General features: G+C 49.2%; 1 protein-coding gene across 1 annotated transcript; it reads right to left on the bottom strand.

Moving 5' to 3' along the window:
* Positions 1 to 7,976: 7,976 nt before the first annotated feature.
* Positions 7,977 to 10,177, bottom strand: APLNR (apelin receptor). Its single transcript, XM_090267525.1, has one exon. It carries the CDS (start codon positions 9,900 to 9,902, stop codon positions 8,748 to 8,750), a length of 1,155 nt encoding a protein of 384 aa, XP_090123651.1. The 5' UTR covers positions 9,903 to 10,177; the 3' UTR covers positions 7,977 to 8,747.
* Between the last annotated feature and the right edge of the window lie 10,936 nt (positions 10,178 to 21,113).

The following is a 21,113-nucleotide window of genomic DNA, read 5'->3' as shown; positions in this document are numbered from 1 at the left end:
TAAAAAAAAAAAAAAAAAAACCAGTTTAAACACAGGAATTACCAACAGCTGGAGTCCTGGAGTTGAGCGCTCCTTTTTCCTTATGCATTCTTATTTAAATTCAAAGCTCCTCCAAGCCCTCTGTAGTGAAATGTTCATCAAGTCAGTTTTTCTTTTTTTATTCTTCTTTTTTTTTTTGTAATAGGAGAGGTAAAGGGGAGAATGGAAGAAAATTCAAATCTATTGGCCATAGGCTGAATGTATCCCCTCCACTAAAAAAAAAAAAAAAAAAAATTATATGTCAAAATCTAGTCCCTCAGGTGATGGAATTTGGAGGTATGGCCTTTGAGAGGTGACTAGGTCAGGAGGGTGAAGCCCTCATGAATGGGATTAGTGCCCTTATAAAAGAGACCCAAAAAAATTACTTGCCCCTTCCATCAGGTGAGGACACACTGAGAAGACAGCTAGCTGTCAATAAGGAAGTGGGTGGGACCTCACCCATCACTGAATCTGCCAGGGCCATGGTTTTGAAATTCCCAGCCTCCAGAACTGTGAAAAAGGAATGTTTATTGTTTAGAAGCAACCCAGTTTATTTTTGTTCTAGCAGCCCAAATGAACTAAAACACTACTGATCACCTCCTATGTGCCAGAGACTGTGCAAGCCCCTTGCAAACATTACTCTTGAAACCTTCAGAACAGTGCTATGGGTAACTACTTTTATTATTCCATTTTAAAGGTGAGAAAATAGTCCCTTGATGACTAGTATATCTCAGATCTTTGCTCCTCTGAAGGTGTGCCTTGGACCAACAGTATATACCATTGCCAGAAGTCTTTTATAATAGAAACAAGATCCTCTGTACACACCCTAAACCTGTTGCATCAGATTCTGTATTTTTAACAACATCCCCCGGTGATTCTTCTGCACACTAAAATTTAATAAATACTGATCTTGATAACACAAAGAAACAAAAACTGGGATTCAGATTAGACTTGTCTAATGGCACTCTTAACAGAACAGATAGCAGAGACATAAAGAGCATAGTTTTGAATAAAACAAGTTAAATTATCATTAACACAAGTTGGACATGTCAATACTACCTTTGATTGTCTGTTGACTCTGACAGGTATCCCTTCCAAAGCCATCCACAATATAAAAAAGGGATAACTGGGTGACATGAAAGGCAAGCAAGCTTGGGAATCAAGACAGCCCAGCCAACTCAGCTGCTAGCTAACAGTGATGTTAAGAAAGTCCCTTGCCCACCCCAAGGCTCACTGCTTTCAGTGGGGAAATAGGAAGGCAAGAACACTCCCCGCCAGCTCAATTATGCTGTGTTTGCCAGCATGTTGGTCTGCCTGGCATTTCCATAATCAGAGACAAAATCACTTCCTTCTCCAGCCTGCAACATCTGTCTTTAGTCAGCTCCTTTGGTAATTGCTGTTCTGCTTTTCTCAAACATAAAAATAACTTATTATTAGCACAGTAGGTAATCACGACCTTCCAGGGGCCCTGACAGCCTGAGAGCAACCCTGAGACAGAACCTGCAGCCAGCTGAAGCCCAAGGATACTCAAGGGCTTCCGGGTCTCATCCCGGAAGTCAACTAACCACCATATTGGTGCATCCTTTTTCCTAAGGGCAAGGGTCACATCCACATCCTTCAATCCCGGCTCCTGTCCCCAAACTCTGGGTCACTATTGTCCCTGCTGCTGAGGTCTGTTTTCCGCCAAAGAGGCCACACCAGCCCACCTAGAATGTAGCCTGGGTGTCTCTCTTATCATCAGAAGCCACTTCATCTCCATCATACAGGAAAACCTCTTCAATTTATAGACATATTCCAGACCCAGAAGAAAGGCTGCCAAATCTTCTTGGATGACCTTAAACCTGGCCTAGATTTTCTTAGGGCCCGGAAGAGAAGTTTTCTCTGAGTATTTTTATACAAGGGGGAAGTCCAAGATTTTATTTTTCACTCAATTGGTACATCCCATCATCATGAGAGTCCTTCCTCCATGAACATAGGTTCCCAGAAACTGTTTGACTCAGCACTGGCTCCATTTGGCTCAGCGATCACTTCCACAGGAAGCCAACCAGCCTTGCACACCATCCTCCAGCCAGAGAGACCTGAGGACATCGTCTGCAGCATAAATTCTGAACTGATCACTGCAAAACCATAACTTGAGGAATTCCGCTTACAAGACTATGAGCAGTGCCCCACCAGGGACATGGGTTCACTAATCCTGTGTCCTGGCCCTGGGGTTCCCAAGCAGCAGCTAGAAGAGGACAAGTCTACTTGATGTCATTGAGTCAGTGGTGAGTAATCTTAGTTCTCACCAGTCTCAGTGCATCACTTCCGGCAGTGTCTTTACTTCCAAGTTCTGAGTTCTTTTAAAAAGCATTCTATTGTTTGATTTAAGCAACTATCAGTGTTTCTCACCTTTCCTCCTGCACTTTCTTTATCCAGTGGTTCAATTGTTTAAGTTAACACCCTTTGAGCATCTGCTCCATTGCAGGCACCGGGAGTACAAAGAAGTGTAAACACAGTCCCTACTGGCGTTGCCGCTTGTAGAGCAGAGGGAACACACAAGCACACAGAGCCATTCCAGCGCAGCCAGTCGGGGCTCTTCTAGAGGTGTGTTTCCGGTGCTCAAGCCAAAGACGAGCTCTAGGGTGCACTGGAGGTGGGAGAGAAGGCCAGACATTTAAACCCAGGTGGGACCGCAGGTGGACCTGGGTCTTCAGCCAGTGCATTAGCCCGTCTGAGCTCAGTCATCATCGCACACGGAAAGGCGGGCGTGTGCCTCCCCGGCATGCTGCGCTTCCCCTGCAGCGATGCTTACTACAATGCAATTTATTACTCATTGTTACTCTGCAAACGAGCAGGGATCGCTCCTGTGTTATTTATTGCTCTCTCCTTATCATCTGGCATATGCCTGGCACATGGAAATAAAACCCTATTTGTTAAAAACAAAAGTACACAAAACAAAATAACGGACATGTATCAATACTTCTCAAAACTGCCAGGGCCAAGAAAAACAAAGTCTGAGACACTATCACAGCCAAAAGGAGCCTAAGGAGACATAATGACTAAATAGAATAAGTTCTCCTGGAAGGGATCCTAGAACAGAAAAATGACGTAAGGTAAAAAGTAAGGGGGTCAGAATAACATATGAACTTAGTTAATGGTAATGTATCAATGGCGGTTCATTAATTGTGAGAAGTGTGTCGTACTAATGTAAAGTGTTAATAACAGAAACTGGACGTGGAATATATGGAACTCTTTGTTAATAAGTGTATTAACAAAACTATGGCTAACCATCTTCAAGCACCTTTGTGCCCTCCCCGTACCCAATTAGTAGTCCACCATTGCTCTGAGCTTCTCCACTTGTTCTTCGTAGTCTCAATAAAAGACCTTCTCTCTTTACTAAGCCTGGAGCCATGGAGCACATTCTTGCTTGGCAGTGAGAAGCCTGAGCAGCAGTCCCACCTCTGCCATCTTTCCACCATTAGATCTTGTATAAATAGTTCCCCGCTATGGGCCTTAACATACCCATCTATTCAATGGGAAGGTAAGACTAGAGGACAGAGATCAATCACGTCTGGTCCACCTCTGTATCCACAGCTTCTAAGAGTCCCAGGCACATTGTAGGTATTGAATAAAAGTGTGTCACCCTGGACAGTATGGGTCAGTTGATGGGAGCATTGTCCTGTCGACCGAGAGGTTGTGGGTTCAATTCCCAGCCAGGGCACATACGCGGGTTACCCAGGTTGTGGGTTCAATCCTGGTCAGGGTGTGTACAAGAAGGCAACCAGTCAATGTTTCTCTTTAACATTGATGCCTGTTTCTCTCTCTCTCTCATTCTCTCTCTCTCTCTCTCTCTCTCTCTCTCTCTCTCTCTCTCTCTCTCTCTCTCTCTCTCTCTCTCTCAACAATGAAAAGAAATGTCCTTTGGCAAGGATAAAAGAAAGTTTTAATAATTAAATAAAATAAAAAATAAAGTTTGTTGGGTGAACAAATCAATGAACATTGCTTGATACCGTAACGCTCGAACTACAAATTGAAACTTCTAGAATCAGCCCAACATCTCCAAATCTCCTTTCCTGTGCACTAAATTTTAAGTTCCCTTTGTCACATCTTTGTGACTCTAACATCACTCACAGCAACTTTATAAGCATTTTAGGCAATAATTGAGAAGAGCTGCACCCGATGAATCAGGCCTTGCAAGCTTCAAACCCCCCGGAGTTCAGACAGAACAGTACTTGCTGAGATGGTGGGACCATCATATCTAGATCCTATTATTCTGGGTGTCATTCTAGCTTCAGAGAGGGTTCTTCCCAAGAGGTCCATCTACCCCTTCTTAGCATCTCTCTCCGACAGGCCCAGCATGAGAGGGCCCAGAACTCCCAGCCGTTTGGGGGACCTTGGCAGATATCTTACAGGAAAACAGCTCAAGCCCAGGGAGAAAAGAAACTATAAGTCACACACAAAAAAAATCTCTGGCTTCCTTAAGGTGTCTAGAGACTGCGTTTTAGTCCCAGCTCCCAATCAGCGTGTCATCCACACCCTGAGACCCAGGCAAGTTTTTCCCTGTGCCTCTGCCTGGCTCAGCTATCAGAGCTGGGGGGTGGATTTGAATGATCCTCTTTCCAGGTCCCCAGAGGGGCTGCACACTCTCATATCTGCGGGCATTTCCTCTGCACAGAACTGTCTCTCCACCGACCACTCGCCCTCACCCTTAGCCAGCAACCGCTTGGCACCCACCATGTGTCTAGTCGCCCCTGACACCCGCCCAGACTGAGTCACTCCATTGTCTGGATCGGGCCCTCCAAACACTTTCTACGTTCCTCTCCTTCAAACCGCACTCGATTATAATCACTCACTCAACTGTCCATCCGCACCAAGGACGGGCGGCCCCTGGGTGCTGTTCACTGTTCCATCTTGTGCCCCGCACACTGCTCGGCACGTAGGTCACAAATAAGGGCTTGTGGGATAAACAGGTGAGTGAGGAAATGAGGTTATAAAATGAAGAAATGTGTAAACGCATGAATTATTAAGTGCTCTATAATCTTACAATTTGGGAGGGCAGTAACTTACCTCAAATTCCCCTGGAGAGTTGGTAAGCCTTTTTGCAGCATCTGTAAAAAAAAAAAAAAAAAAAAAAATGGCATGAGTAGTTTGTTGTTAGACTTGTAGACTCCCTAAGGGTTTCCCCTGGGGTGCTTCAGAAGACTGAAAACAAGCACTGATGATAGCTACCCCCTCCTCCCGCTCCTCCCAGCCTCCCAGTCCCGGCTTCCCACCTGCCTCCTCATTCTCTGCCTCTCTGTCTCTGTCTCTCCATCTCTGTCTCTCCTCTTTGATGTCTCTATCTCCGTCTGTTTTTCTTCCCCTTCCTTCCCACCCACCTGGAACAGCACCTTTTATACTTTGGGAGGAACAATCAGTGGTCAAGTGCGGGCTTTGGAGTTAGACTTGGCCGGTTCCCAGCCTGGCTCTTCCAGGAACTGGCTGTGTAAACTTGGTTGAGGGACCTAACTAAGCTCTCTGTGTCTTTTGCAGCAAAATACAGTGAAAATGCCCCTCTTAGAGGATGGCAAGGATTAAATGAGATAATGCGTGGACCATGCTAGCACAGTGGTCAGACACAGTAAATGGGAGCTCCTGCGTTATTGTGTCACCTGAGAACATTTTCAGTACTAGAAGTCTTTGTGGAAAATGATAAACAAGTATCAACTGGATATTTCCCCCTGAGGCTCATTCCAGTCCTACCCTCGCCGAGATCCATGACCATCCAGAGCTGGGCTTCCTCTGCCTCTGCCTCTAGTCTTTTGTACCCAAGTTAATTTAGGCAGAATCTATGGAGATGGAGACATCTCCAAACGTGGCCTCCCTGCAACCTCATCCGAGCAGGTTTTCGTAATTACCAACCTCTGGGGTGACTCCAGGAGATTCCCTGGTCTGGGTGACACCGAGGACGAGTATTTTCAAACCATCCAGAGTGACTCTGATTGGAAAACAAGCATTGGAACATCTGGTCTAAACTGAATGGATGCTCACGTGATACTGAATGAATGGATGAATGAATGAGTCAGGAAGGGATGATAAATAAATAAAGGGATAAATGGGAAGAAATGTTAATATGTTCCACCAGACCTGTGCTCCAGACTCCAAAATGTGTGCCCATTTGTTCCAGGCTTTTCCCAGGTCCGCACCCCTCTACGTCCTTTGTCTTCCCCCTGACCTCACTCCACATCCTTTACTTCCCTGGGGTCCATGTCTCCACCTTCTCACTGCCTCCCCACAGCCTTTCCAGTTTCCCACTGTAGTGCTTTTCGCTTCCACTTCCCCTCTTATTCCCTCTCAGCCAGGCTCCCTCCACCTCCCACGGTACCTCGGTAAATCAGAGGTCCTTTCAGCATTCCAAGACACTTGTGTGAGAAGAGTCTCTGAACACAATAGTTACACAAAACAGATTTATTTGATGAACCGCAGTGACCAACCGCATCAGAAAATAGAACAAACATTCCAAAGAAGGGGTGGGGTGGGGGTTAAGGGAGGGTCGCAGCAGGCAGCCTCCTCCACCCTCTGTCCAGGACCGCTGCTGAGTTCCAGGCAGGAGGTCTCTGCAGGTGGCCAACAGGGCCTCAGAGGGACACCCTCTTCCCTTTTAGAACCTTCTTTCATCCGTGACTGGGTGCTTTGGGGACAGCTCTGGGCCAAGATAGTGAGTCTGTGGGAGATTCTGGCTTGTGATGGGGAGATGACTAAGCTGAGTCTCTCCGTTCTCTGTCTCCTCCTTCCTCTGCTCCCAGAGCCGGCTCCATCGCAGCAATGGCCAAGATGTCCATTTACACCAAGCTGGGCTCTTCTTGCCTCTGTGGCTGATGTCTTGTTCTCCATGTCCAGAATCCTCCAGAAACAAAACCAGGAACATATACACCCTGTCCCCAGCTCACAAAGGCCCCACCATCGATTTCGCCCTCAAGGTCTCTGTGGGCGTGTGGACGTCTGCTGTCAGCCCTGCATGGCTATTCCAGTCACTGTTCCCAGCCCATCCTCCAGCCAAGGGGGAGAAGCCAAGGGGTCCCATCCTCAGGGTGAGGTGAGAAAAACCCACTGGGCCCTTCACCCCATGGCAAGCAAGTGCCCTCCCTTAAGAAGAGGGTCACAGACCCTGGAAAGGGGGATGGTGTTAAAGGAAACCATGAACTCAAAGGAAGGTGAGAAGGCATGGGAAAGGGGCCAAGGGCAGCTCTTCACCAGCCTCCTGTTTCCCACATGTCACTAGGGAAGGCATGGGACTAGCACATAGGACCACAGTTCATCCCCAAGCCTCAGATGCCAGCTGCCTTGGGGAGAGATGGCCCTACAGGGAGCCAAGAGCAAACACAATCACAGACTTCTCTCTTAAAGCACGGACCAGCCGTCAGAGCCCCCAAATCCAGTGGGGGTGGGCTCATTTTTATTCACTGTTGCCTCAAAGAAAAATGGAGATGTGTGAGTTGGGGAGGGGGAGTTCACCCAAGTGACAAGTGACACAGGCATACTGCTGTCAGGCTTACATATATATACATATACACACACAAGACGAGAGTCTTCACTGCAGCCAAAGTGACTCTTGGCACTGCGTAGCACCAGTGCCCAAGGAAAACGTCCTGGGGGTGATGGGTGGGATGGGGTCAGCTCAGCTCTGGAGGGGATTGCAGGGGGCAGGATTGGAGCAGAGAAGCCAAGCGGCAGGCAGACCAGATGCTGGCTGCCCTTTTCTTCCACTTTCCCTTCCCAACCCCCCATTCCCAAGAGGAATCCAAGGAGCCCTCCCATTGCTTGTCAACCCTGGTGCCTTTCAGTTCCCACAGAGAACCAAGGACGGATGAACGACAGGGTCCCGGGTAACCTGGAGAAAGCACGTCTAGTTGGCATCATGGGTGGATTGCAGGAAGGGCGCGCCCCTACGCCCCCCCAACCACCACCACCACCACCACCCCCGCCCGGTGCCCCAGGTGCCTAAAATCACAGCACTCTGATCCAATTTGGGGGAGAGCTCCGGAGCTCTCACCTGCAGCCTGGAGCGCTAGCTCTTTGCTGACACCAAGCCCACCCCTGCCCCAGCCCGCTTCCTCGGCTTCCTCAGAGAACGAGATAAAGAGCTTGAACAGGGGCAGTGTTTACATGCTGCAGGATTCTTAACCCTTAGGCGCTCCTCACAACAAGGAGGTAAAAAGAGGAAGAAGAAGAGATCGAGGTGGGGAGGGATGAGCAATGGGAGAGGGCATGGGGCCAGGGGTAAGGATTTAGAGGGAAAAAAATGCAGAGATAGAGGGGAAAACAGAGGGAAGATGAAGGTAGAGAAAACTCAACAGAAAGGAGAGAGAAAAAAGGAACTGGAGATCCAGGAAAGAAGGATGGGGTGGGGGGGGGAACCAGCTTTTACCGAGCCAGACGCACACAGCGTTTTAGTGCTGGTAGGACTTCCCCCATTTTACACAAATGGAGAAACTGAGGCCCGAAGAAGCTAAGAGACTTTTGCAAAGTCAATCTCACAGATGCTGAGTGGCTGAGCATGGGTCTGCAGGGCTCTGTCTCCTTCCACCACACCACACACCTTTAACCAAAACTGAAGGAGAAAGGAGTGTGGGAGGGAGGCGGGAGGCAGGGAGCCGGGAAAGGAGTCAAGTGCAAGAGAGAAGATGCCCTCGTGCTACCTGACTTCCAGAGAGCTAGGGCAAGGGTGGGCAGGACACAGGGCACCGGGATTCTCTGGGATCCAAGCCCTAGTCAACCACGAGGGTCTCTTGGCTATAGGGGAGAGATTTCTCCTGCGTCTGCTCTCCGCCCTTCCCCGTGTTGGAGCCGGGCCCCTGGCTGTGCCCCGAGGAGTAGCTGGCTGACTTCTCCCCGCTGCTGTTGTGGGAGGCGCCCCCACACCTGCTGTGGCCCCAGCAGAGCACGGAGGTGCAGGCCTGGCGGAAGCGGGGGTCAAAGAAGGCGTAGAGGAAGGGGTTGAGGCAGCTGTTGACGTAGCTGATGCAGGTACAGTAGGGGAAGACGTTCATGAGGAAGAGGTCGAAGCCGCAGGGCCAGTGCAGCAGGCTGCCCAGCATGTAGAGCGTCTTCACCAGGTGGTAGGGCATCCAGCACAGGGCGAAGGTCACCACCAGCACCACGATGATGCTGAGCAGCCGGCGCCGCTTCCGCAGGCCCTCGATGCGCTCCTTGCGGAAGTGGCCCGCGATGGTCCGCGCGATGAAGAAGTAGCAGGTCAGCATGACGGTGAAGGGCACCACGAAGCCCAGGGCCGTGGACGAGACGCCCAGGCCCATCTCCCAGGCCCACTCCGAGCTGGAGGTGGCCACCATGGAGTAGTCCATGTAGCACTGCACCTTGGTGATGTTGTCCGGGTTGGGAAACACCGTGGGGGCTGTGGCGCGGAACACCATGACCGGCATGGCCAGGAGGGCAGCCAACACCCACAGGACGGCCGTGGCCACGGCCCCGCTGACTCTCAGCCTCAGGCGAGCGTTGGCCACGGGCCTCACGATGGCCAGGTAGCGGTCGAAGCTGAGGCCAGTGAGGCAGAAGACGCTGGCATACATGTTGACGAAGATGAGATAGCTGCTGAGCTTACAGGCGAAGGTACCGAAGGGCCAGTCGTAGTCCCGGTACGTGTAGGTGGCCCACAGCGGCAGCGTCACCACGAAAGTCAGATCAGCCACCGCCAGGCTGGAGATGAAGATGTCGGCAGAGCGCCTCTTCTCCCGGCTGCTTCGAAATACAGTCCAGAGCACCAGACCGTTGCCCGTGGTGCCCAAGAGAAAGACCAGCATGTAGATGGCAGGGATGAGGGCCCCCGAGGACTTCCAATCCGTGTACTCACACTCAGACTGGTTGTCTGCCCCGTAGTCCTCAAATTCACCACCTTCCTCCATGCTGGGGGGCAAAGAGAAGACAGGCAGGGGGACCCCAGGGAAACCAGCTCCGTGGCGATGTCACCAACTCAGCAAACAAGGTCCGAGGGCTTCTGGCTTGACTGAGCCTTGGAGAGGAGGCAAGAAGAGCTGAAGGTGTCCAGAGCCCCTTCCAGCAGCCTCTGGATTCTCAGGGCCCTGGAGGATGCCTTCTCTCCACCGTCTCCTGCCTCGGCCCAGCCTCAGCTGAGACACTTCCTGCACCCTCCAGAGTCTCTGTCTCCTCCTTGGCTCACTCCTCCCACCTCCAAACCAACCCCTCACTTGTGAGTCTTAAGATCTTGAAGTTACAGCCCACTTTTTTTTTTTTCCTTCTTGTCACCAGGCAAGTGGACCAAATTGACCCCTGCCGTGCTGGGCAGAATGTTATCTGTGGCTTGCTGCCAGCTCTCCTCCTGCTCCCGCCTCCATCCCTCTGGTTTCCTCTGGCCCTTGGAGCGCTCTCTTCTCTGTCCTCAACACCCTCCTGTTCTCACCCCTTCCCATCTTCTCAAAATGGGGCAAATTATGCAGATTGCAATTTAGCCTGAGTGGGAGCCAGGAAGGGTTGGGGACAAGGAGGGTGAGATTTCCAAGGATGGTCTGAGTATCTGGCAAGCCCTCCTGGCAGGCGGTCTCGCCCTTTGGGTCTGTCCCACCCTCCCTCCACTCCTGTCCTCCCAGCCCCCACCCAGACCAGAGTTCAAGCTCCTTTACCCTTCAGCTCTGACCCTCTCTCTGGGAACTTCTATATTTTACAGACACAGTGATGGGGAACTTCTCTAGAATTCATAAACTAGTGGCAGATAGCAGTTTGCATATGGCATAGGAAATTTCAGAGAGTCGGGACAGAGTCACGGGATAAAAAAAACACACACACACAAAAGAATCTCTAATCAAATCATTAAATCTGCGGGAAAACTGAGTCCTAACAAGGTGAATGTCTTGCCCAAGGTCACAGGATGAATTTTCTTCTGGGGTTATTGTTTGCTTTTCTTCTTCTCCAAGCACCTAACACAGGGCTCAGCATGTAGTTGGTGATCACTAAGTGGTTGTTGAGTGAATAAGTGGGTGGATGAATCAGGGAGAGAATGAAAAGAGGAGTCCACATAGAAAGGCACGAGTGTAGGAAACACTGTGCAATGAGAAGAGGGATGCATTTCAGCCTCGGGTTTGTACGCCCTACATGGACCATGAGGTTTCTGTAAAGCTCTGTGGGGACAGGAAGTTACAACTAGAGGAGGCAGAGAAAGGGGCAGCTGCTGATTAGATGTCATGGGTACAGTCCTATAGAAACTCATTTTGCCTTGTCTGCCCTCTTCTCCAGGACCCCTGGGTGGGCAAGAGGGAGGGATGCACAAAATGAGGTAAAAATACCACCCCAAGACTGGAGGAGGCCATCTAATGTTGGGCAGGGGTGATATGATGCAAAATCAGGAAGTGTGTCTTGCCCACATTCAAAACAAAGGTTTTATAAAACTAGAATCTATTGTCTCAAGGGAGGTTTGGTCAGAAAATCTCCTACGGATGTCTTAAAGCAGGGGTCCCCAAACTTAAATACCCACAAAAATGAGGCTAAGAACGTATACAGGTAAAACAGCCAGTGTGAGACAATAAGGAGTGGTGGAGACTTCAGCAAACCAGAGCAAATGCACTCCATCAAAAAGGAGGCCTCCTCAGCTCAGTCTCTGGTTGCCAGTATTTTCATGCCTTATGGTTTTGCAACATAACTTCAAATTCTGAATTTTATGAGAAATTTCCTGATTTGTAAATTTGAGAAATTAAATTCCTTTTTAAGAAGATAGGGCAGAACAAAGAAAACATGTCCACAGGCCCCCAGTTAGTGCTGTTTGAACATGAGCCTGCCAAGAATAGGAGGTGGGAGAAAAACAGGGAGCATAGACCAGGAGGAATGAAAATGACATAAAATGAAGATACTAAAATGAAAATAAACATGGCCAAAGCCTTGAGGTGCAACCAGAGATGCAGGAAGAGGCTGAAGAAAAAGGTAAGAAAGATCCTGAGGGTCTTGGATGACCTTTACCTAAAGGCAATGTTTGAAAGAGAACTCTTTGGTATTTGTCCTGAGGATTGCATATTGAGACCCTACTACATGCTAGGCATTCTTCTAAATGTTTTTTTATTTTATGTGTATTTATCTCCTTTGATCAGCAGGACAACTTTAGGAAACAGGTATTCTCATTCTGCAAGTGAGGAAATTGAGGCACAGGAAGGAGGAATAACCTGGTCAAGGTCATCCAGCTAGTAACAGTCAGAATCAGAATTTGAACCAAAGCTGGCTTGAGCCCATGGTCTAAACCACTATGTTCTCAAAGGAAAAACTCCAACTCTTTTTAAATTGAGGCATTTGTCATCTGTTGAGCATTATAGAAATGTACAACGGTGCTAGGATACATGGAATTTACTTTGCAATAAACTCTCTTGGGGGAAATTAAAAATAAATCGACTAAAATATTTTAGAGAGACTCCCTGCCCTTGATTGAACAGGGTATAAGAAAAAACAGTCTGTACTAAACCCTCAGGGTTAGCAACACAGCTTGATCTAGAAACAGCCACTGAGCCTGCCCATTCCCAAAGAGGACTCCTGGCTGCCTGATGCTCTTAGGTTCAGTAAGAGCCTCAAAAACCCCCACCCAATAAGTTGATTAGCAGGAAGTAAAAACCACAAACAATGACTATTGAGGAGTCCAGTGAAAAGTTCCTCAAACCTTGCAAAACACCAGTAGAGGGTAGAAAATTTTTTACTTCCTTATTCTATTCTTCTCCCCAGCAACATGCCCAATAAATCACCAAGTACCTTCTCCCAACAGAACACCAAGTGCCTCGTTGTTCCCACCATTGTGCCCGCCGTTACCCCCAGACCCAACGCATTCTTCCTGCCATTACCCCCAGGCCCAACCAATCACTAGACGCCCCGAAACCCTGTTCCAGTCATCCTCTATCCCTCCCTTTAAAACCTTGTCAGCCTGTACATCAGCTGCTGTTCTCTCTTTCGAGACAGCCCGGCAGGTTCCCCTTAATAAATCTTGCATCTCAGAGTCCTTGGTTTCGGTTTTTACTATTTCTAACAGATGCCAGTTGGACAAGTCACAGGACCCAGCCTCTAGAATCTTGGCAGTGTGAAAAATGTTGGTTGGGACACTCAATAGGACCCCAGCTGGGACTTCCCGGCTCTCACAGTACCCAGAGTCCAAACTGCCTGGGATCTGCTTGCCCCCACATGTTTGTGTGATAGAAGCCTGTGTGGACGGCAGCAGGATTGACTGTCATAACCTGACAGCGAACTCGGGCGGCCATGGTTCACCTTGAACCATGTCAGACTTCCTCAGCCTTGACCTAGCAAAAGCGACATTGGCATTGTGCCAGCACCTGTTTGGCTCAAGCCAGCTCACAGATGATGTTCCTCTGATAAATAAAAATGACAGCTCAGGATGTTCCAGAATAAAGACCAAGTTGAAGACCTCCAATGAATCCAAAACTTCTCTGCTTCTCCCAGAAAGAGGCAGGTACTCCTGTCCTTTGCAGCTGGGAATATAGAGGGAGCGGTGCAAGTGAGCTCAGAGTGCTGAGAAATCAGGTCCCTCTGCCTAGCTGTTCCCACTTGGGTCCTGAGCCAGAGAGAGATCCTGTGGGAGAAGTTACGCATCCATCGCTTTAATCCGCTGGCCTCATGCTTCCTGCCTCACAGAAGGTAAGAAGGGGCTAATCTCACCAGAGAAATCAGACTGCTTGAAATGGGGGGCCAAAGCGGAGAGGATGCCACTGATTGGGGCCAGAGGGGGTGGAGTGCTGATAAGACCTGGCCTCCAGCCAAGAGCCAGCTGGAACCAGATGACCTGGGTGCCACTAGCAATGGCAAAAACTGACAGAATCAGCCCACCTCATATCTCACCCGGCCTGACATCCAACACGGAAGATGAAAGTTTAAGGACCAGCAGTGGCTGGAGGCAGACTTTACGTGCCCCCAAGGCTCCGAAGGGAGCCCTCACCAGAGAGAGACTACCTGAGCAGAACCTGCTTTTCATTCCTGTCCCGCCTCTATTTGGTGCCTGCTAAATTATAGCCATAAAAACACGATCAGGGAAAGGATGGAAAAGGCTGGTCTGCGTGCACCCCAGGGCTGCGCTCCTTCATTAGCAAGGGCACCTTTTTGCTAAATTGACCCAGAATAATCTAACCTGAGCCATCTGGCAAACCAGTAGCTAAGGCGGGACTGTTAGCCAGTGTCCCCGGGCTGGCCTGCCCCCGGAGCGGACGAGCGTGTTTCCGGAGGGACTTCTGCCTCTCCCAGGTGATTTCTTAGGGTACTGTGATGAGCCCCAGGTGAGCAGTGCCTGGGGAAAAGCGCCCCAGACCGGCCCCTTTGAGGAGAGCCCAGCCTGCTGCAGGGTGCCCTCCGGAGTCCCTGAGTCAATAGCCCTCACCCCCCACCCCGAGGTTGGTCCCCGGCCTAGAGCAGAGACTAGCTTGGCCCTGTGCCCGTGGCTGTGTGGCTGTGTGCACGTGCGTGCAGGGCTGGTGTGTGCCGTGGGGTCGCCTGTGAGCATTCGGGACATGTGTGTACATGAGGCTTCGGGTGTGGTGTTTGCGTAGCAAGTGTGTGGTGGGGTCAGGGATCTGGATAAACATCCCCCTGGGAAGACAGGAAAGCATGGTTAATTGGCTCTCTCTAAGGGCTCAGGATGACGGGAAACACAGGAACTCGCCCAGGCCTTGCTCCTTGCTGCTAGCTCTGGGTGGGGGACATCAAAGAGGAAGCTGCCTTTCTCTGCCCCTTGCTGGCTTCTCACCTCCTCCCTCCCAGCTCCCAGCTCCCAGCTCCCAGCTCCAGCCCCCTCACTTCACAGGTCTGCTTTGAACTCCACAGCTTCGGAACTCACCCAGGGCAAGGGGGCCCTTTCCTCCCTTCCCCAGAGGCAGCAGCAGCTGTGTCCCTAACAGCTGGTGGTGTTATCACAGGGAAGGGGAGGGGCGGACTCAGGAGCAGGGTGAACAGGCGGGCTGCCCAGCCCACTCTGGGATTCCGCTCCCCTGTCTCCATCCAGCCCTAACCCTGCCCCATCCCAGCCTCACACACTCACACACCCAAGTCCTGCTTTAGCAACTTATCTGACCCAAAACAAATGGCCAGCTGCTCTCTGACAATTAAAGCAGAACCACCACCCCCACCCCCCCCTGCAGCTCTTTCTCCAGGCCATTTGGTGCTACTCCAAATTCCTGGCCAGCCTCCCACCACCTAGATCTCCCTGGACTCTGGAGACAGCAGATGATGCAGGAAAACCTACTGGCCTGGGAGTCAGGAAGTACACATGTTCCAGTTCCATCATGACTACTAATTCATTCACTGAGCAAATGTTTATTGAGCAGCTACTATGGATCGGGCCCTACTGGAGGCATTGGGCACACATGGAACTACCACAATTGAGTGAAAATTTAGACTGTGTCCCTGATCAGCATGTATGCTTTAGACGGGGAAGAGACAAGGGGGTAAAGGCAGTGAACTCAGTGACAGAAGTCAAACTGAATGGGGACACAGAAAATCACTGGAAAGGGGACGCTTGCCGAGAGAATGAGTCGCTGGCGTTCTTGCTTCACTGTGTCACCTTAGACAGGTTGCTCTCTGAGCCTCAGTTTCCCTATCTGTACATGGGGGCATCAACAGCGAGGCTCGCTTTATGTGATTGTGGGAATCGTGGCAGTGGCTCTCAGAAGGAGTTGGAGAATTGGATTTCTTACTAAAAAAGTCCAAAGAGAGAGGCAACTGACTCTCTCTAGGCAGCAGGTCAGTGATGCCCAGGATCGGGTCAGATCTGTTCTCCATGCGCGGCTCCAAGCCCCCTCTAATGGGCTGTTTGTTAGACTGTGAACAACAGGGGAATGGCATCCACCCCTTTCACCCTCCCCCCACCCTCCCTTACCCCTCCCCCATTACTCAGCACAGCATCTTATGCATAACAGATCTTTAACAAATACATGGAGACCATCTGGCCACAGGCGGCAGGACCAGTATGTCTGAAACCTCAGAAGCAGTCAGAGCTTTCTTTAGAACCTCCTGGATGAGGGCTAATTTCCTATGACTTAGAATAGGAGAGATTCCTAAAATCCATTGAGACCATTGACTCCCAAGCCGAGGTCAGGTATTCAGCGGGGACAGGAGAGAGCATGGGCCACCATCAGCATTTCCTAAAACCTTTCGGAAAAGGCACATTCTCCCTGCCCTTTAACGAGTTCACAGTCTCTAAATGTCAAGAGCCTGCCTGGACTTCCAGCTTGATCTCTCAGAGCGTGGATTTTCACATCTGGATGTGGTGCCTGGCTGGTTGTTCCATGCTGCTCGGGATGCCTTCGATAAATCAAAACTATGAGTTCATTATTATTTAACAAATGGAGTGGGCTAGATAAACAGAATCCTTGCAAAGTGACAACTCACTGGTGAGGATAAGACAGGAAAGCAAGCAAGTTTATTCCATAAACTTGACTTTACTGGAAAGGGAGGCCCAAGGAGGGAAAGGGAATTCATCCGGGTGTCCCCATCCAGCCGAGTACCTTATCCCCTGCACCATTCTGTCTTCCCGTCCCATCCCTAGAGACCAGTCCAAAAGAAGCCTTTCTTCTTGGCGCTCACTGGCCTTTGTTAGGCCGGGAGGAGCGGCTTGGGCAGGAGACAGCCAGGACAGGAAACGGAGCAGAGGCCGGAAAGAGGTCAGGAAGAAGCGGACAGGACCCTGGCCCTGCTCACACCCAGCCCTACCAGCCTTCAGGAGAGCGACATGGTGTTTCCAAAAATATTTACAGTGAGTCTAAATTAATGAGGTACTCTATCAGTGTTGACAATGGGAGGATGTGGGGCCGGGCCCTCCAGGGGAGAAGACCCACGCAGTCGGCCCAGAGCCCACACCAGGGCCAGAGGAGCTCGGAGGAGGCCAGCCGTGCACCACTAAGGAAGGAAGCCAAGCCCCCCACCTGGGGCCAGAGCACACAGTGGAGACACACTACCCCATCCAGGCTGCCCGGAGCACACCCTCTTCTGGAATTCCAAGACCCTCACAACTATAAAGAGCATTGTCAACCTGCCACCCCACCTCAACGCAGCACAGAAATTTCTTCTATTGTACCCCAGTCTGAGGGCGACCCAGGGGTCTCTCAAACGTATCTGTTGACCAGGCACTCACTCCTGAGCCTGACAACCCATTCCTATTCCAACTGGGGACATCACTGCTCATTCAACAGTGTGACCTTCGATAGAGCAGAGTGGTTCAGAGCACACGGCTGCCACTCACAAGTCATGCCACCAAAGCAAGGAGCCCGATCACTTGAAGCCTCGGTTTTCTCGCCTATAAAATGGGAGTTATTATAGTATCTACCTTATGGGGTTGGTAGGAGGATTCAGCAAGAGAATAGAGGTGAAGCCCCCAACATGAAAGGAATGTCATGCAGGCAGAAAGACAAGGGCAAAAGTACAGAGATGCAAGAGAAAGCACTTTAAACATCTGGGGGCTAACAGATGGAAAAGCCAACCACCACTTTGTTACCATTAAAGTGACACTGGACTCAGGCATAAGAAAGGAAGAAACACTGCATTTGTGACAACATGGGGTGGACCTTGAAGATATCATGCCCAGTAAAAAAAGTCAGACAGAAAAAGCCAAGAACCATAGGATTTCACTCATACGTGGGATATAAAACTGAAAGCCACAAATGAACAAAAAGACAAACAAAAACTCATAGACCACAGCATGGTGGTTACCGGAGAGAAGGAGGGTGGGGGGATAGTAAAAGGTAAAGGGGGTCAAATATATGGTGATGGAAGCAGATCTGACTGTGGGTGGTGGGCACACAATGCAAGATACGGATGATGTATCACAGAATTGAACGCTTGAAACCTGTATGATCTTATTAACCAATGTCACCCCAATAAATTTAATAAAATAAACAAATACATTTTATATATTTATTATAGATTTTTTTCCATTCCCACTTCATCAGAATTCGCACAAGAGAAAACTGCTGTCGGTGCGTGTGATACGGGCTCCGGGTAGAAAGGAAAAGTTCACCTTTAGTAGAATCTACACAGAAGAGAAACCCTGAAGAACCAATGTGATAATAAGGACCTCAAAGCTGCGAGTTACAGACGTACGGAGGAGACCCCTACTGTAAATGTGACAACGAAATGTTACAGGGACTTATTTAAGCTGAAGAAGATCAAAACTATCAACCAATAAATGGCGATAAATGCATACCGATCAACAATTGACTAAAAAACAAACTAAGCAAACAAGAAGAACAGAGACAGAATCATGGATACAGAGAGCGTTTTTTGATGGTTGCCAGATGGGAGGGGGCTGTGGGGGGATGGGTGAAGAGGTGAGGGGATTAAGAAGTACAAATAGGTGATCACAGAATAGCCACAGGGATGTCAAGTACCGTGTAGGAAACGGAGTAGCCAAAGAGCTTATATGCATGACCCATGGACATGAACAATGAGGGGAGGGTTGCCTGAGAAAGTGAGGGGGGCAAAGGGGAAAAAATTGGGACAACTGTAATAGCATAATCAATAAAGTGTAATAAAAATATTTTTTAAATAAAAATAAAATAAATAGGGTGGGAAGAGTTTACCCAGAACCTTAAAACCCATAACAAAATTGCACATCATAAATAAACCATACCAACAGCCTTAATAAAATTTAAATAATTTTTTTTTAAGTGACCCTGGAGAGCTGGACCTGCCTTGTTGGGTGTGTTACCCGTCACACCCGTGGCTGTCAGGCACTAGAAACGCAGGTGAATGGAATGAGCTGCACCTGAACACACGCTGGGTTTCAGAGCCTGGGTGTGGGGGAAAGAATGGAAGATATCTTTATATACTGACTATATGCAAAAATATAGTTTGGATATATTGATTATATATTTATTCATTTGGATTTATTGATTATATGCATAGTGCTTACATGTCAAAATATATTCTGGATATATAAGGTAAATAAAATAGATTATTAAAGTGAATTTTACCTCATTCCTTTGCTTTTTCAGCCTGGTTACTAAAAAAAAAAGCACAGACAGAGTTCCCATTGTATTTCTACTGGGCTGCGCTGAGCTAAAGGATTGGATCCTGGAGGCATCTTGGAGGGAGGGCTGGAATGGTGAGCTCACTAGAAAACAGATGCTGTTGTCTAGAACTGGATGAAGGGAGAGGGGCTCAGGTTTTTTTTATCACCAGGTAGGATCCCGAAGGAATTTCTCATCTCCCTCCGCTAGACCACCACATAAGCACAACTACTAGTAATCAGCAACGCTTAAGCATATCCTGACCCTCCCCAGAGGTCAAGTTCACCAGGCTCTGCAAAAGCACACTTAAGTGCTTTTCTCCAATGTATTTGCATAAAAATGAGAAAAATCTCATAAAAATTCAATCAGATAATTTGTTACAATTCCCATCATACAGATTAATAAACTGAGGTTTAGAAAGTTCCATCCCTGACTCAGGAGCATGTGACAGGGAGAGGATTTGAACCCCTGACTTGGACTTCAGAAGCCTGAGAGCCAGGATATACTCTCTGGCCCCTGCTTCTGCAGCCAAATAGGATCTGCTAGCAGTTCACAGAAAGGGGAGTCAGAGCGATTTCTCGCTCACTCAGAACCGCTGCCTCCTGCATTTCAGCATCAGCCCAGCTGCGAAAGGCCGCTGCACCAGGAGCTTGAATGAAGAACAGTTCGCCTAAGGCTGCCCGCGGGGCTCACAGGAATCACAGGGCCACAACAGCTCAGGGATCATTTGCAAGACCAGCATGCTTTGCGATGAGTAAGAGAGTCACCTCTGCGGACAAAACATCTGGTTTCAAATCCTGGTTCTGCTCCTGTGCCTCTCCGAGCCTTGGGTTCATTAACAGTAGTTGTCAGAATCATGAGGTCTGTGTGGCACAGAGCAATTGCTCAGAAAACATTGTCTATTGCGCTATCTCATTTAGTCCTCACAATAACTCTACAGGGTTGGGGCGGGGGGTCGAGTATGATAAATAAGAATGATACTATTCCCAGTTTTCAGATGCAGAAACTGGGGCACAAAGCTATTGAGAAATTTGCCTAAGTCCCTCGATTTCTAAGCATTAGAAGTGGGGTTCAAACCTAGGCTTACCCCATGGTATGTATGATCCTGAACAATCTCTGAAGCCGTTGTTTTCTCTTTTTGGTTTTGTTTTCTTTTCTTTTTTTAATGACACATTTTATCTTAGTTTCTTGAGGAATGAAAGGGGTCTGCCCATAGCAGCCCCGGGTGTGAGCACAGAGGTAGCTGCCTCCGGATCTGTACCTGCCATTGCGAAGGAAACACAGAAGCACCAGACAGGTGACTGCCGTGACTGCTCAGGGCCCACGGGTGTTTAGGAAAAAATGAAAATAAGCCCTGGACACCCGCGTCCCCGCCAGACAGGAGCACAGAGGTGCCTCCTGGGCCCGGCAGGCCTCTGCTATGCTTCTGACCGCTGGGCAATGCTGACCTCTGGTGGTGACAAACTGGCTCTGCCGTGACCTTCCGGAGCCGGATGGCTTTGTCTTGGGGGCAGCCACCCCACGAACTGAGTCTCCAAGGGGGTTAATGTAAGCGAGACCTGGCTACCCCCTAGGCTCTCATGACATCTGGAATTGCCACCCCAGAATCTTTCAGCTGTGGGGCTGTGCTAAGAATCCTTAGCCAAGAGAGCTCACTCACCATCCAATCAGCTGATGATTCTGCGTAGAAGGACCCAGTTCAGGTCCCCCGCCTCCTAGACAATCAAGCACTAGGCCCCTCCACCCAGCTCAGCGTTTTGAGCTATGTATTTTCTCCTGAAATGTGGTTACATTGCACTGCAATTATCCAATATCCTATTATGAAACCGATACAGGAAATATCATTCCTGTCATTTTCTCTGGGTGGTGCAGGAGAAAAACCAAAGAGACATTGAATCATCCTCAATATTATTCACGACTCTTCCTCAAGCATGTCACTCTGTAAAAACACACACAAAAGGGGAAAATGGAACTCTGTTTTGGTAAAGGAAATTATGGACTAGAAAGAGACTAAGGAATCTTTTTTAAATGCACTGACAATTGATTAAGAAGTTGACAGTCAAGTCCCTGGAGGCAAGAATCTCACTGCTGAGCACCCAGCGCCACCTTGTGGTTGCTCTCATTAAC

The sequence above is a fragment of the Furipterus horrens genome, unplaced genomic scaffold, assembly GCF_987537825.1.
Source record: "Furipterus horrens unplaced genomic scaffold, mFurHor1.1.pri manual_scaffold_2, whole genome shotgun sequence".
Lineage (NCBI taxonomy): Eukaryota > Metazoa > Chordata > Mammalia > Chiroptera > Furipteridae > Furipterus > Furipterus horrens.
Note: the sequence above shows the minus strand (reverse complement) of the source record. Positions and strands in the feature narration are given on the sequence as shown.

Coding starts and splice junctions, on each gene's coding strand:
- APLNR (XM_090267525.1), bottom strand. CDS start 9,902: ATGGAGGAAGGTGGTGAATTTGAGGACTACGGGGCAGACAACCAGTCT.